The sequence below is a fragment of the Lepidochelys kempii genome, chromosome 11 (assembly GCF_965140285.1).
Source record: "Lepidochelys kempii isolate rLepKem1 chromosome 11, rLepKem1.hap1, whole genome shotgun sequence".
Lineage (NCBI taxonomy): Eukaryota > Metazoa > Chordata > Testudines > Cheloniidae > Lepidochelys > Lepidochelys kempii.
This window is the reverse complement of record NC_136390.1, coordinates 34,135,398-34,149,882: the sequence shown is the minus strand read 5'-3', so window position 1 is coordinate 34,149,882 and position 14,485 is coordinate 34,135,398. Positions and strand designations below refer to the sequence as shown.

Sequence of the window (14,485 nt, the reverse complement as noted above, 5' to 3'; positions counted from 1 at the left end):
CACAGACCTATACATTTATTAGCTATGGACTAACATCAGGATGTAGTTGCCAACTGTTCAAAGAGAGTTTCTCAAAGACGGACTTAAAATGATGGGGATTCCCACTAATTAGGCAGGTTGGCAAAGTATTTCAGGAGTACAGATGGGCACTGAGCCTGGTGAACTTTTTGGTTTGGGGTCATCCTCAGTTTGAAATAACTGTACAAACAAACAACAAGGAGTACTTGTGGCACCTTAGAGACGAACAAATTTATTTGAGCATAAGCTTTCGTGAGCTACAGCTCACTTCATCGGATGCATGCAGTGGAAAATACAGTGGGGAGATTTTATATACACACAGAACATGAAACAATGGGTGTTACCATACACACTGTAACGAGAGTGATCAGGTAAGGTGAGCTGTTACCAGCAGGAGAGAAAAAAACAAAACCCAAAACCTTTGTGTAGTGATAATCAAGGTGGGCCATTTCCAGCAGTTGACAAGAATGTGTGAGGAACCTGACAGTTGACAAGAACGTGTGAGGGGAGAGAGGGGGGAAATAAACATAGGGAAATAGTTTTACTTTGTGTAATGACACATCTACTCCCCATCTTTATTCAAGCCTAAGTTAATGGTGTCCAGTTTGCAAATTAATTCCAATTCAGCAGTCTCTCGTTGGAGTCTGTTTTTGAAGTGTTTTTGTTGAAGAATTGCCACTTTTAAGTCTGTAATTGAGTGACAGAGAGATTGAAGTGTTCTCCGACTGGTTTTTGAATGTTGTAGTACTTGACATCTGATTTGTATCCATTTATTCTTTTACGTAGAGACTGTCCAGTTTGACCAATGTACATGGCAGAGGGGCATTGCTGGCACATGATGGCATATATCACGTTGATGGATGTGCAGGTGAACGAGACTCTGATAGTGTGGCTGATGTGATTAGACCCTATGATGGTGTCCCCTGAATAGATATGTGGACACAGCTGGCAACGGGCTTTGGATGTAGAAGCCCTCTACACCAACATTCCACACAAAGATAGACTACAAGCCGTCAGGAATAGTATCCTCGATAATGTCACGGCAAACCTGGTGGCTGAATTTTGTGACTTTGTCCTCACCCATAACTATTTCACAATGTATACCTTCAAATCAGTGGCACTCCCATGGGTACCCGCGTGGCCCCACAGTATGCCAACATTTTTATGGCTGATGTAGAACAACGCTTCCTCAGCTCTCATCCCCTAATGCCTCTACTCTACTTGCGCTACATTGATGACATCTTCATCATCTGGACCCATGGAAAAGAATTCCACCATGAGTTCCACCATGAGGAATTCCACCATGAGTTCAACAATTTCCATCCCACCATCAACCTCAGCCTGGACCAGTCCACACAAGAGATCCACTTCCTGAATACTACAGTGCTAATAAGCAATGGTCACATAAACACCACCCTATACCGGAAACCTACTGACTGCTATACTTACCTACATGCCTCCAGCTTTCATCCAGACCACACCACACGATCCATTGTCTACAGCCAAGCTCTACGGTACAACCGCATTTGCTCCAACCCCTCAGACAGAGACAGACACCTACAAAATCTCTATCAAGCATTCTCACAACTACAGTGCCCACCTGCTGAAGTGAAGAAACAGATTGACAGAGCCAGAAGAGTACCCAGAAGTTACCTACTACGGGACAGGCCCAACAAAGAAAATAACAGAACACCACTAGCCATCACCTTCAGCTCCCAACTAAAACCTCTGCAACGCATCATCAAGGATCTACAATCTATCCTGAAGGACGACCCATCACTCTCACAGATCTTGGGAGACAGGCCAGTCCTTGCTTACAGACAGCCTTCCAACCTGAAGCAAATACTCACCAGCAACCACACACCACCCAACAGAACCACTAACCCAGGAACCTATCCTTGCAACAAAGCCCGTTGCCAACTGTGTCCACATATCTATTCAGGGGACACCATCACAGGGCCCAATAACATCAGCCACACTATCAGAGGCTCATTCACCTGCACATCCATCAACGTGATATATGCCATCATGTGCCAGCAATGCCCCTCTGCCATGTACATTGGTCAAACTGGACAGTCTCTACGTAAAAGAGTAAATGGACACAAATCAGATGTCAAGAATTATAACATTCATAAACCAGTCAGAACACTTCAATCTCTCTGGTCACTCGATTTTAGATCTGAAAGTTGCAATTCTTCAACAAAAACACTTCAAAAACAGACTCCAACGAGAGACTGCTGAATTGGAATTAATTTGCAAACTGGACACCATTAACTTAGGCTTGAATAAAGACTGGGAGTGGATGTGTCATTACACAAAGTAAAACTATTTCCCTATGTTTATTTCCCCCCTCTCTCCCCTACTGTTCCTCACACGTTCTTGTCAACTGCTGGAAATGGCCCACCTTGATTATCACTTCAAAAGGGGTTTCTTTTTGTTTTTGTTTTTTTTTTCGTTTTTTTTCTCTCCTGCTGGTAATATCTCACCTTACCTGATCACTCTCGTTACAGTGTGTATGGTAACACCCATTGTTTCATGTTCTCTGTGTATATAATATTTCCCCACTGTATTTTCCACTGCATGCATCCGATGAAGTGAGCTGCAGCTCACGAAAGCTTATGCTCAAATAAATTTGTTCGTCTCTAAGGTGCCACAAGTACTCCTTTTCTTTTTGCGGATACAGACTAACACAGCTGCTACTCTGAAACCTGTACAAACAAACTACAGTTAATCGATAAATACCTCATCTGTCATTAGTGTTGCAATTGATCTTCCAATCTCATGGTACTGTTGGCCCTTCCCTAGTGGTCCCAGAAGAATAAACAAAAATCTGCAAATAAAAAGCCAAAAACCAGATATTTCAAGAATGGAAAACTTAAATTAACATCATGTAACACAGAAAAGTTCATAAAATTGATTAGAGGAAGTAATATCTAAAGGGGGGGAAATAACCTCTCTCTAAATATCCTTACATGGTAATTTAAAATTGGAGACACAATTACAAAATATTACATAAATGTGTATTATGCAAGGAGCATTCAGAGATGGTCTGAATAGCTGTAAATACCCAAACTCACTTAGGTTCCACAAACATGCAATTAAATTGTGGGTATTCTAAAGATTAGGCAAAAGTACTTTTGACAGAAGCATATATTATCAGTATGTAGCATTTTTGCAAAATTATGGAAGATACCCTATCCCCAGACAGACACACAAAGTGTGGGAAATAAGTATTGTTGTCTTCTCACTATGTCTTTTATTTAAGAGGATTCTAGTCCTCCTCTATGCCATTCCCTATACATCTATTTTCAAGTATCGGAACTATGGAATGTTCTGCCAAGAGCTCATGGGGTTGCCAAATAGAGCAACTGTCAAAAAATTTTCATTGTAAACTTTTTTCTCAAAAAAATGATGATTTTAAAAAAATAAAATTGTTCATAGAAAGTTTTTCTTTAATTTACCCAACCAATTAAAAAAAATACCCCAACTTTTTTTTACTAGCGGCAAAATGAAAGCAGGGGAAAACTGGAAAACTCAAAACCCAAAACATTTTCAGTTTCAGAAACAAAAATGTTTTTGAATTTTCATCAAAAATTTTGAGAAGCTTTTTCCCCTGTTTTTTGCAGATCATACTCGCCATATTTTGACCAGCTCTTGAGCCATGTTGTATAAAGAAGATGCAGTATGTAGAGTTTTCATCCCCGTATAGTTGTATAGGTGCACGCGCACACACACACATATATATTTGCCAGTTAGCCAACCATCAGCCAGATTTGTTTTCCAAGTTCATGTTTACTAAAGTGACAAACCCAGTTAGAGCTGATCTAACTATCCATTAAGAATTCAGCCTTTTTTTTCTCCATGCAAATCACTCAGAAACTGAATTCAGTGAATATACTTGTTATTCATAAGTATTCACCAAGTATTTATATGAACACTTTTTACTGTGGGGTGGTCAAGCTACTCACACCATGAATAATGAATAGTCAGAGTATGATTGGTCACCCAAGTCACATGGTTTTGTTTCTACTCTGTTTAAAATCAGCAAATGGCAAAGAATGAATGATGAACAGAGCACTTCTAGCATGAGTTAGTTTTTGGACAAATAATTATCCAGAACACACTCATGATTGTGCCATCAGCTCAGAGTAATGGGCACTGCACTGCTGCATCACCAAGAGTTATGATCTCCCTGCTGGTTCCCTCACTGCTTGGATAAGGGAGTAGACTGCTTCTGTTCTGTTCCCAGTCCATTGGTCCAGTTATGCTATCTGGCACATTCGTGGGGTGAGGTTAAGGCTCTGTCCACTCCACACCCCATTTTGTGCCTACCTGTGCAAGAAGGGGATGTGGCGGCTGTGAAAAACCTTCTTCCCCGGCCATTCTGCTACCCACGATGACTCTGCACCACCACATTAGCTGGGCCACAATTAGTCCCTTATATTAAAATTAACTAAATATTAATATTTAATTAAATATTAATTATTAATATTTCCACCAACATTTGTACTAATCCCCAATTAGTTTTAACTTTTCACAGACAACTACATTTTGTATCAGCATATCATTGTTTATATTGTGGTAGCATCCTCAATGTTTAGCTTTCCTGGGAAATTTCTCCCCTCTTTTACTTCATTTTAAAATTATTTAGACAATAAAATAAAAAGTTAGAATTCATTTCTTCCCCTCTCCAGGTTCTCCTGAAAGGGAGAATACAAGCCAAATCCAAGGATGCAAAGGGAAGGGGTCTAATCATGGAGAACAAACTATGGGAGGAGCAGTGGTGAAATTTGTGGGTACTGGAATCCAATCACCCCTTTCAGTTCTCTCTTTTTCAGCTGTTTACCCCAGATGCCTACTGCTCTTGAACAATACTATGTTAATAAAGAATTGGAATGGGCTCTATTCTTTATACCAATGTATTTATTTCCTTTGTCATTTCTCCCTTCAGGAAAAGTTATGCAGGATTATGCAAACAATTATAACTCCCAGGTAACCTGATCAACCTCTTTGCTGTTTACTCCTTCAGTTTCTTAGCAATTCGTCTGTAATGTTTGTAATTCAAATATGCTAATCCGTTCATCATAGTTTCAGAAACAGTGCACTTCTGCTTCTACTTCTGAGAAGGGCACACAGGCCTCAGGTCCAATAATTAACCTAAGTATGCACTATTTAAAGGAAGGAAAGGAAAGGTAAGGTGTGTGCCCCTCTTATGAGGTAACAATTCATTTAGTAACTGGATAAAAAACAGGGCTGAAGGATGATTCCCATCCACATCCACAAATGCAATTTAGAAAAATGTGAAATGGAATGAACTACCATCTATATTTTTAGCACAATCTACACTTACCTTGTTGGAATTGGAACTTCAGCTAGTCCTGAAAGCAATACTGCAGGGGACAATCTGACAAAAGCAACTACAGCACGATCCAAAAACTCTAGTTCACCAACTAAAATGTTTGACGCTTCAGCTCCAGGAGGTATCTTTTTCATAAAGTGTAGGTCAACCTAATAATTAAAAGAATAACAGCAGCAAAGTTCAAAAGAAAAGGTTTGGTATATTATCTGAAAAACTAAGGTACACAACAATCTCTCTCTATTTCAATGACACAGAGCCACCACCTAACGTACGACCAGCTGCCTGAGTTCACTTCACTTGGTCACCACCTAACGTACGACCAGCTGCCTGAGTTTTTTTAACCAGTCTACTTGCAATGTTTTCTTTTCTTGAATAATTTTAAAAAGAGAAATAAATGAATGGTTCTCTGTAATATGAATAACTATCAGTCTTTAGCATTTGCCCAAGTGTGCAAACGGAATATAGATAATCCCACTGCACAACTTTTAATGCATCCTAAATACTTTACCTACAGGACCAAAGCAAATATTAATGGGAAATACACCATTTTTTGTTTTCTTCTATCTTCTTTATTATGCTAATTAAAGTAGTTATGAGAGGGCAAAGCCTTGGCTTTGTCAGCAGGTGCTGCGTAAAGGAAACTTGAATTCAGTGGATGAGGTTGCCATGCTAGAGTCCCAACAAGACGGGAGATTGACACCTTCCTTCCATGACTGTTTCTTATCAACCAAAAATCACAAAGCACTATTGGTGTCAGGCTTGGAGGAAAATGTTTTCCAACCTCCTGACCATGAGAAAATAAGCTATGAACATAAGTGACGTGGGGTAATAAGTTTGAAGCTACAGAACAGTGGTACTCAATGTTGAAGAGATGGAGAAGCCATGTCACTACTGAATGGCATCACAGGTTGATTATCCCTTATATAAAGTTCCTTAAGGCCTGACTGGAACAAGCTTTTGGCAAGAGTCAGACCCGTCTTAAAGACATACAAACATTCAACTTTTTAATTTTGTTTTATTTTAGATTTGAAATGTGCTGGGTGTATATCAAACATTAAAACTCATTTAGATTGTTAAAGCTGGATCTTGATTGCACCATTATTTCTATATAGTCTATAGTTATTTGCCTGATATTCAGACTCATTCATATATTTATGTATTACTTCCACAGTACCATTCTAAATGTCATTATGTAATAACTATAGTAATACAACATGTATAATTGACTTCATAATGCACTAGTCTTGCCTAAGAACTTCAGACTATATGGTTTTGTCATTTGCTTTCTTTTCACTAATTTAAACACAACAACAGTGACCAAATCCAATATAAACTGTTAAAGTGGACCATTTTAATGTCTATCTTACAGCCATCTGTCAGTACTAGTGTAAATAGTCTTCGGTAATATTTAGAAAACTGTTTTGTTTGCAAATGGCTCTGGCACTTACTCAGAATTTAGACATAACAGAGTTGCCTGTGTTATGAAATATATTTTTAAAATTTTATTATTTCCGTAAACCCAAAAAGCCATGTTTCTAATGTTACCCCAATCTAGCATAAGCCTTCTTTATGATAACATGAATGGTATTTCAGAGTGTTAGACAACTGACAAACCAACATGAAGGACTGAGGACTAGTAGACTGAAAGGTCTGAGTATATTTTCAGAGGACTAAGCTATCAGAGTCTCAGCAGATGCTTGAGAAAAGATCTCTTTCTCTTTTTGATTATTTTTTTAAAAATACATTGCCTATCATGGTCTCCAGGGGCTTCTGCCATGAATTAAAATTACAATCACAAAAAATTGAAACAGCAGCTGCTCCTCACCCCCAAAACCAGAAAATACCTAACTAGAGATGAAATCAAAATCCCAAACAATAACCTGTTATTGTACCCCAAAATCTGAGTAGGTAGACGAGCCCTGCAGTGTGCCATATTTAGGCTATTTCAGACCAAAAGATCTAAGACTGGGGCCCTTCATGGTAAACAGTTTATACTGAGGCGATTCCAGCTGGAGCTTTTCTACTGCGTGCAGTTTGGTAATATTATATGAAGAGAGAGGCACTCGCTCACGTAGGCAGATCCCAAGTCACTCAAGGGCTTTATAGGTTAAAATCAACACCTTAAGCTTAATCAAGAGACAACTAGGCAGCTGGGATAGATCATGGAGCATTGTGTCATGTGCTCAGGGTAAGAAACTCCACAGAGCAGGTGGACTGCTGCTTTCCGCATTAACTTTGGTTTGTGACTGGATCTTAGGTGTTGTCCCACATTAGCACGCATCTGAGGTGAGAAAGGCATCGTTGATAGTGGCAAGTTTCACATGGGAAAGAAAACAATCATACTCTCCTGGCCAAATGAAAATGAAAAAAGGACTTCCAGTAAACTGCTGCTATATTATCATTTAAGAGCTGGGGTTCCAAGAATACCTCTAGACTGTGAAGTCTCACAGCCAGCACACACCCCCCACTTCGGGGAGAGAGGATCTTCGCTATACCTTCCAGTTACTTCCTCCAACCTACCAGTTTCACCTCACTTTTGTTGAAAAAGAGCTTCAGCCAACTAGCCTTCATTCATGCCCCAATCTCAATGAGACACTGGCAAATTTATTTGATAGGACTGGCTGAATTAGGTTAGAAATAAAACTGGGATTCATCAGTATATGAAGGTACCACAACCCATTCCTCCTCACTAACTCTCTTAACAGCTCCATACGCACTGGACAGGATGGGAGAGAAGGTGAACTCAATAGGACACCACATGAGACTGCCCTTGGAGATGAAGAGCAACTATTCAACATCACCTTCTGGGAAGGCTCAGCAATGAAGGAATACTGGAACTGAATCCCACCCAATCCTGTTATAGTTCAAAGCTGAATCAATCATATCTCATGATCAATGGCATCACATGTATTTTGAAAGATCTTACAGTATCAGCATGGAATTCGGCTTTGATTAAAAAATGCTCTGTTTCTGTGCTGACCACATATATGTTGTAAGTGAGGGGGGCAAAGGTGCAGTCTCTTTAACACTTCCCTGCGGAATAGCCCAGCCTGCAGTGTAAATCAGAAGCAGAGAAGAATGATAGCGCAGTAAGCTTCAGTCATTCCCAGCCCACTCTGACACCAGGGGCTAGGATGGGGGCCAGGATCGACCCCTTAACCCAGGGGTGGCCAACCTGTGGTTCCAGAGCCACATGCGGCTATTCAGAAGTTAATATGTGGCTCCCTCTATAGGCACTGACTCTAGGGATGGAGCTACAGGCACCAACTTTCCAATGTGCCAGGGGGTGCTCACTGCTCAACCCCTGGCTCTGCCACAGGCCCTGCCCCCCTCCACACCTTCCCGCGCCCTCCCCTGAGCCTGCTATGCCCACGCTCCTCCCTCTCCTCTCCCCCATCCCCCAAGTCTCCTGCACACCACGAAACAGCAGATCAGGAGGTGAGGGAAGAGAGGGGAGGCGCTGATCGGTGGGGCTGCCAGTGGGTGGGAGGCGCTGGTAATGGGAAGGGGAAGCTGATGCGGGGCTGCTGACGTATTACTGTACATTGGCAATGTACATTGGTTATTTCTGGCTCCTTCTCAGGTTCAGATTGGCCACCCCTGCCTTAAACTATCTCTAAGCCATCCACAGAGGTCTGATGCGTTCAAGTAGCAATCAAAGGGCAGATTGCAGTGTTGAATCTGGCTCCTGATCTTTATCCATCAACAGGAAGATGTACTCTACCAATACCACCAATGCAGCCTTTGTGCTGTATCTGGATTGATATCCAGATTGAGGAGGCAAGTTGCTTAGAAGTTTGGAATGTTAGAAGGAGCCCTTGGGGAGCTGGATTAGTGGGCAGAGTGTAAGCGAGGCATCAAAGGCGCTTTTTGTAGAAGATAAAATGAAATTAACATGTTGAACAAAATTAGAGTAAGAAATTACAATACTCAGGAGAAGTACTTTAAAAGTATTGTCCACATGGCACCAGCAAAGTGCTCTAGAAGGGTGTGATTTGCTGAGCATTCTAATGCATCACGCACTCTTTCCCATATAGACCTTGTTGGCGCACTCTAAAAGTACCTTCATTTGCATTAACATAGTCCTCTTTGAAATGAGACTATATTATTGTGAAGTAGGAACCTTTTAGAGGGCAGTTTGCATGCAGCATGCTAGTGCACTTTAGAAATCACACCCCTCTAGTGCACTTTGCCACACCATGCAGACAAGCCCATTGTGTGCTCTGCATAACATTACTTTCCCCTCAATCTAAGCACGTTATCCAATTACTGCTGTCAGAAGTTACTATACTGGCACTTATCAAGGGAGATTGTATCCCTAAATATACAGGCTTAAGAGGATAAACTAAACTATATAAAATACAGCTAGGAAAAAGTCTTCTAGTTAAAATTCCATGAGGCAATTTTATCCACGTAAACAAAAGCTGTCTCTTTCCTACTTCATGAAACCACTACTGGTGTTTAACTTACTGAGGGTTCTTAAGATTAACTAGAAAGGTGGGACCTTGTTACCCTATCACACCCAGGAGTACGTGAACAATTTTTATAGTAGGGCTGCTGTTGGTGGAAACCACGGTGTTTGTTATTACTATTTCAAGCCAGCGGGCATTGCAGCACCCCCAGCACCTCTTGGTCCAGCACCACTGCTCACACCAGTGAGAATCCGGAATAGTTCTGGTGAAGTCAATGATATCATATCAGTGTAAAACTGGTGAATGAAGGTTCAAAATCTGCTGTCTCCATTTTCCTTCAGCATGAAAAGCATACCTTGAAAACAGAGTCTGGTTTTGAAAGCTGTGGAGTCAAAGACCCACAACTATGAGTTCAGTGGGTTCTGACATTCAAATTTCAAAGTGATTGTGGAGAACTGAGAAAAGCATTAAATGAAGTGGTGTAGTGTTCTCCAGGTTGCTGTTGATCTCATCGCTGCACTTTTAAAATTTAAATTAGACAAATCTATTTTTATTGTTACCCTTTACAATAGATGTTACATTTCAATACACAGAACATTCACCAAAAAATATTAATATTACTGTGCACCAATTAACACTTTTAAAAACAACATTGAATAAAAATGTTATACTCTAAAAAGGAATACATTTGTTTACTGATACCTATATTTATGTATTTACAGGATTAGTACTGGCCTCCAATTTGAATTACATGTCTCTGTTATAGTGAAATTTCCTTATAACCAGTGTAGAAAGACAGCCAGAGCGCTGCCTCATCTCTCTCTCTCTCTCTCTCTCTCTCTCTCTCTCTCACAGTGATGCAAAGATCCTTTTCATGTCTTTGTTTCATCCCATGTAGACAACTGTACTGCCCTTTTTAGGGCTGATTCCTAGCCCCTGCACAAAAAACTGACAGACTTCAGCTGGTACAAACTGCTGCTGCTAGGATTCTGTCTGGCACCAGATGGAGTGAGCACATAACTCTATTGCTGGCTCAATTATACTGGCTGGCAGTCAGATTCCACAACAGATTCAGATTTCTATTCTTCACTAACTGTATACATCCCTTTAGAATGTTAGTTCTAATAACCTTTCCTGACTTGCTCAAATCTTACCCACCCAAGCACCAGTTGAAGTCATCTGTTGCTGGCATGCCTATTTCATGCCTGTACCTAATGTGAAAGTTTGTTTTAGGCACGCAGCACCTTCTCCAAAGATGAGGGACATTTTTTATACCAAAACTGAAGACTAGCTTGTGTTTCCTTGCTTTCTATTATTAGTTTGTCATTAAAAACCATACCACTGAACTACTATACAACTTTGTAAAGTGCATTGAAAAATCTTGGCGTGACACAATGCTATGAAGTTATAGACATTTAACAAAAGCAAATTATTCTTCAGACACACAGAATCCACAAAAGCAGGTTACAAAAAGGGCATTTTACATTTACGCATTATTCCCACAAGAGAACATATGCTAAGTCCAAATGATAAGCAATCTGTATTACTTTCCTACTTAGTCAGCCCTTTACTCATTTCTGAGACCTCTCCCTACAATCTGTTGCCTCCTTACAGTGTTATGCAATGAAAAGTGTGTCTAATCTCCTGGAATGTGATTTCCTGTTAGCAATATTTTAACAACGTTTTATTCGAAACATTTAAAAACCTTCTTTATTGTAGGTGCAACATATGTATTTTGTAGCATTGACATGTGACAATTTATAATATTGAAGTGAAACATTTTTAGAGCTTTCTCTGATTAACACAAACCACTCTTGTTATTTAAAATTTCTTCTTGCCAGTCAGAAGGCTCTTTTCACAGTCAATAAATGCTTACCTTGCTAAAGTCAACAGTGCTGTTTTCTCTGCTCACGTCATTTTTATTTTCAATGCAGGCAGGAGCAGACTGTGGAGAAACAATCTGACCTGCTAAAAAAATATATTGTTATTACAGAATACTAACAATTATTTACATTTCTACAGAAGCATTCTATGAAACAAGTGTTAGAATTAAATTAGAGTATCACATATGTTTCATACTGCATGTGTATGAGAATGTAAGCATGGAAGTGAAATTAAAGACTTATTTAGAACAACAGACAAATTCTCAACAGACATAACATTCATTAGCTGAAGCTAGAGATGGGAGAATCCATTTTAGAAAAATTTAAACCTACTGTTGAATATTGTGAGGACAGATTTTTGTGCCATTCACAGCGTATAAGTTCTGTTAAGAGTTGTTACTCCATTAAAAAATCCTTATTTAAAAAACAGTCCCACATCTACCAAGGAAATTTCCTAAGCAATGTGAGGAGCTGCCAACTTTAGGCCTCAGTCCTAAAAACTTACCCACGTGAGTAGTGAATCAAAGGGGACTCCCCATGTGCATAAGTTTCCTCATGTGCATAAATGGGCATTGACTAGCATGACAACCAAAGCTAGAATAAAGTATCTTGTCATGAAAAATAAATGTATTGAAATTTAGGCTGTTCAAAAAATTATAAATTGTTAAATAAATATTGAAATGGAAAAAAAACTTTTAAGTGAAGAAATTCCCAATAAAATCCAGGCAGGAAGAAACACAAAATATTTATAAAAATTAGAAGTGCTCAGGACAGGAGGAAGTGTTCAAACATAAGCCATAATCATACAAACAAACACAGGCATGAGTTTATTCACATTAGTGGTGCTAGTGAAGCTAATGGGATTACTCATGAATGAAGTTATACATGGGGGTAGTATGTGTTTGCAGGATTAAGGCCTTAGACTAGTGTCCTTATAGCACAATGGTCATGTGGAAATATGGCTCTTCCAGTCTTATGTAGACCAGCACAATGAGTAATGATGTGTGGTTCTCAGCCTGGTGTGACTCGCAGCATTTTCCATCTTCTCATTTGAATATCATTCTTTGTTTTTCTAGTTACAGTCAGTTATCTATTAATCTCAACTGAGTTGAGTATTTTTAGCCATTTAAGAAGAGGGACAAACATTATTACTTAAAAGTTGTTTTACAGGTCTCCGAAACAAACAAGCAAACAAGCAATAAGGCTATAGGAAACTAATATTCTTGTAGGGGAAGCCTGACTAAGTGTGAATAATAACATTGCGGTAAAATAGTCAGGTTTTGCCACTGAAGGTGCAAAAAGAGGATTAGTAGCAGAAGAAGGGCATGTAAGGGAGAAAAATATCCATTCATATATTTAAAATATATTAATTAATGTGGCCACTCATCTCCCTCTGGAAGACAAGGGAGGGAATGGCAAGGGAAAGAACAGTTCATTTAATTCCTTTGGTTTGATTGTGAGAATTAGAGTAAATCCTATCTCAAAAAAGCCCTGTAAAATTTAAAGGACTTGGAGGGGAGGGAGACACACACATAAATACCTTGGGTGAAAAAAATGTTGAACTGATTGGGTGGGAAGTGGCAGGTCAGAAGGGGAGAAAGTTGGGGAACCTAGCCACAGACAGAAAACTCCAGGCATCTAAGGGGGGTGTAAAAGAAGGCCTGACAACTGAAAGCCTAGCAGCAAGTAAGATGTCTAGTAAGGGTGAGTGACACTGTAATAAAAATCAGGAGCAACTCAAGAAATAAAGGGCCCAAGCCTGCAAGGTACTAAGAAGCAGATTTCCAAAGGTATTTAGGTGCCTAAAGATGCAGATAGTTAGGTACTCCAGAGCTAAGCAGCTAACCTTTTTTAGGCACTTTTGAAAATCCCCACTGCACCTTTAGGTACCTAAATCTGCCCCTAAATACACTCAGCTGCCATCAGGAAAAGCTAAGCAACTTGCAGGATCACGTCCTGCGGGGAGCTATAGAAGTACCTTAACCCTGGACAAAGAATAGATGTCCAGCTTTCTGCCACACAATCAATGAGCATTCCAGTGAAGAACTGACAGGGATTTTCTGATTTCCACAAATCAGAAAATGTGATTTCCACAAAATCAAAGTTTTTCATAGGAAATTGTCTATGTTGTCAAAACAAAGGTTGAAAATATTGAAATTTATGATGAGATGAAAATTCTGATATTTGATCAATTCTGTTCCAGACAGAGAAGGAGAAAAAGAGCGAGTACTCTAGCAAATGCATCTAAACAAGCAGGTTACAATTCTGAGATATTTAATATTTAATTTTATTAATTAATAATTAATAGATTAATAGATTATTGTAATCTGAAAAATTTCCCATAAAACAAGGATTTTAAGAGAATGTTAATCTATACAAATGTTTCAGGGGAACAGCTACAATTTTTCCAAACGGTTCTCCCACTACTAGTTGTACATATTCGGTTATGAATGGGCAAACTGTTAATTAGCAGCCATTCAATTTGCCAGTCTCAAAATTATAACTTTAACTTTTAAAAAAATCAACTTCATACCCTTCATACCATATATTACTGCATATTACTATGTTTTCATGCTTTAAAAATTGGATTTTGATATGTAGCAATATCCTAGAATCATATTGGACCATAACCCTCCCAGACAATAGTGTTCAACTTCTTTTGATTATAGAACCACAGTATGTGAATACAACTTCTGCACCATTCTAGTGATTTCAATAATGTAATGTAAAACTCTCTGGTGACTCTGTACTGCATTTTTATTATTATTATTATTTTGCATTCTATTAAAGTGAAATGCACCCCTGTGGAGAGG

The 14,485-nt window shown here is 39.3% G+C and overlaps 1 protein-coding gene across 4 annotated transcripts in view; it reads right to left on the bottom strand.

The window, feature by feature from the left end:
* Window positions 1-14,485, bottom strand: part of SLC4A10 (solute carrier family 4 member 10) — a 272,796-nt gene that overhangs the window by 58,335 nt on the left and 199,976 nt on the right. For 3 of the 4 annotated variants that reach the window (XM_073305622.1, XM_073305620.2, XM_073305624.1), the window contains exons 7-9: window positions 11,666-11,757; window positions 5,369-5,526; window positions 2,761-2,848 (exon numbers count right to left, since the gene is read on the bottom strand). In XM_073305622.1, coding sequence (XP_073161723.1) covers window positions 2,761-2,848; window positions 5,369-5,526; window positions 11,666-11,757 — 338 coding nt within the window. The remainder of the gene's footprint in view (window positions 1-2,760; window positions 2,849-5,368; window positions 5,527-11,665; window positions 11,758-14,485) is intronic. The other variant, XM_073305621.2, reaches the window with a different exon arrangement.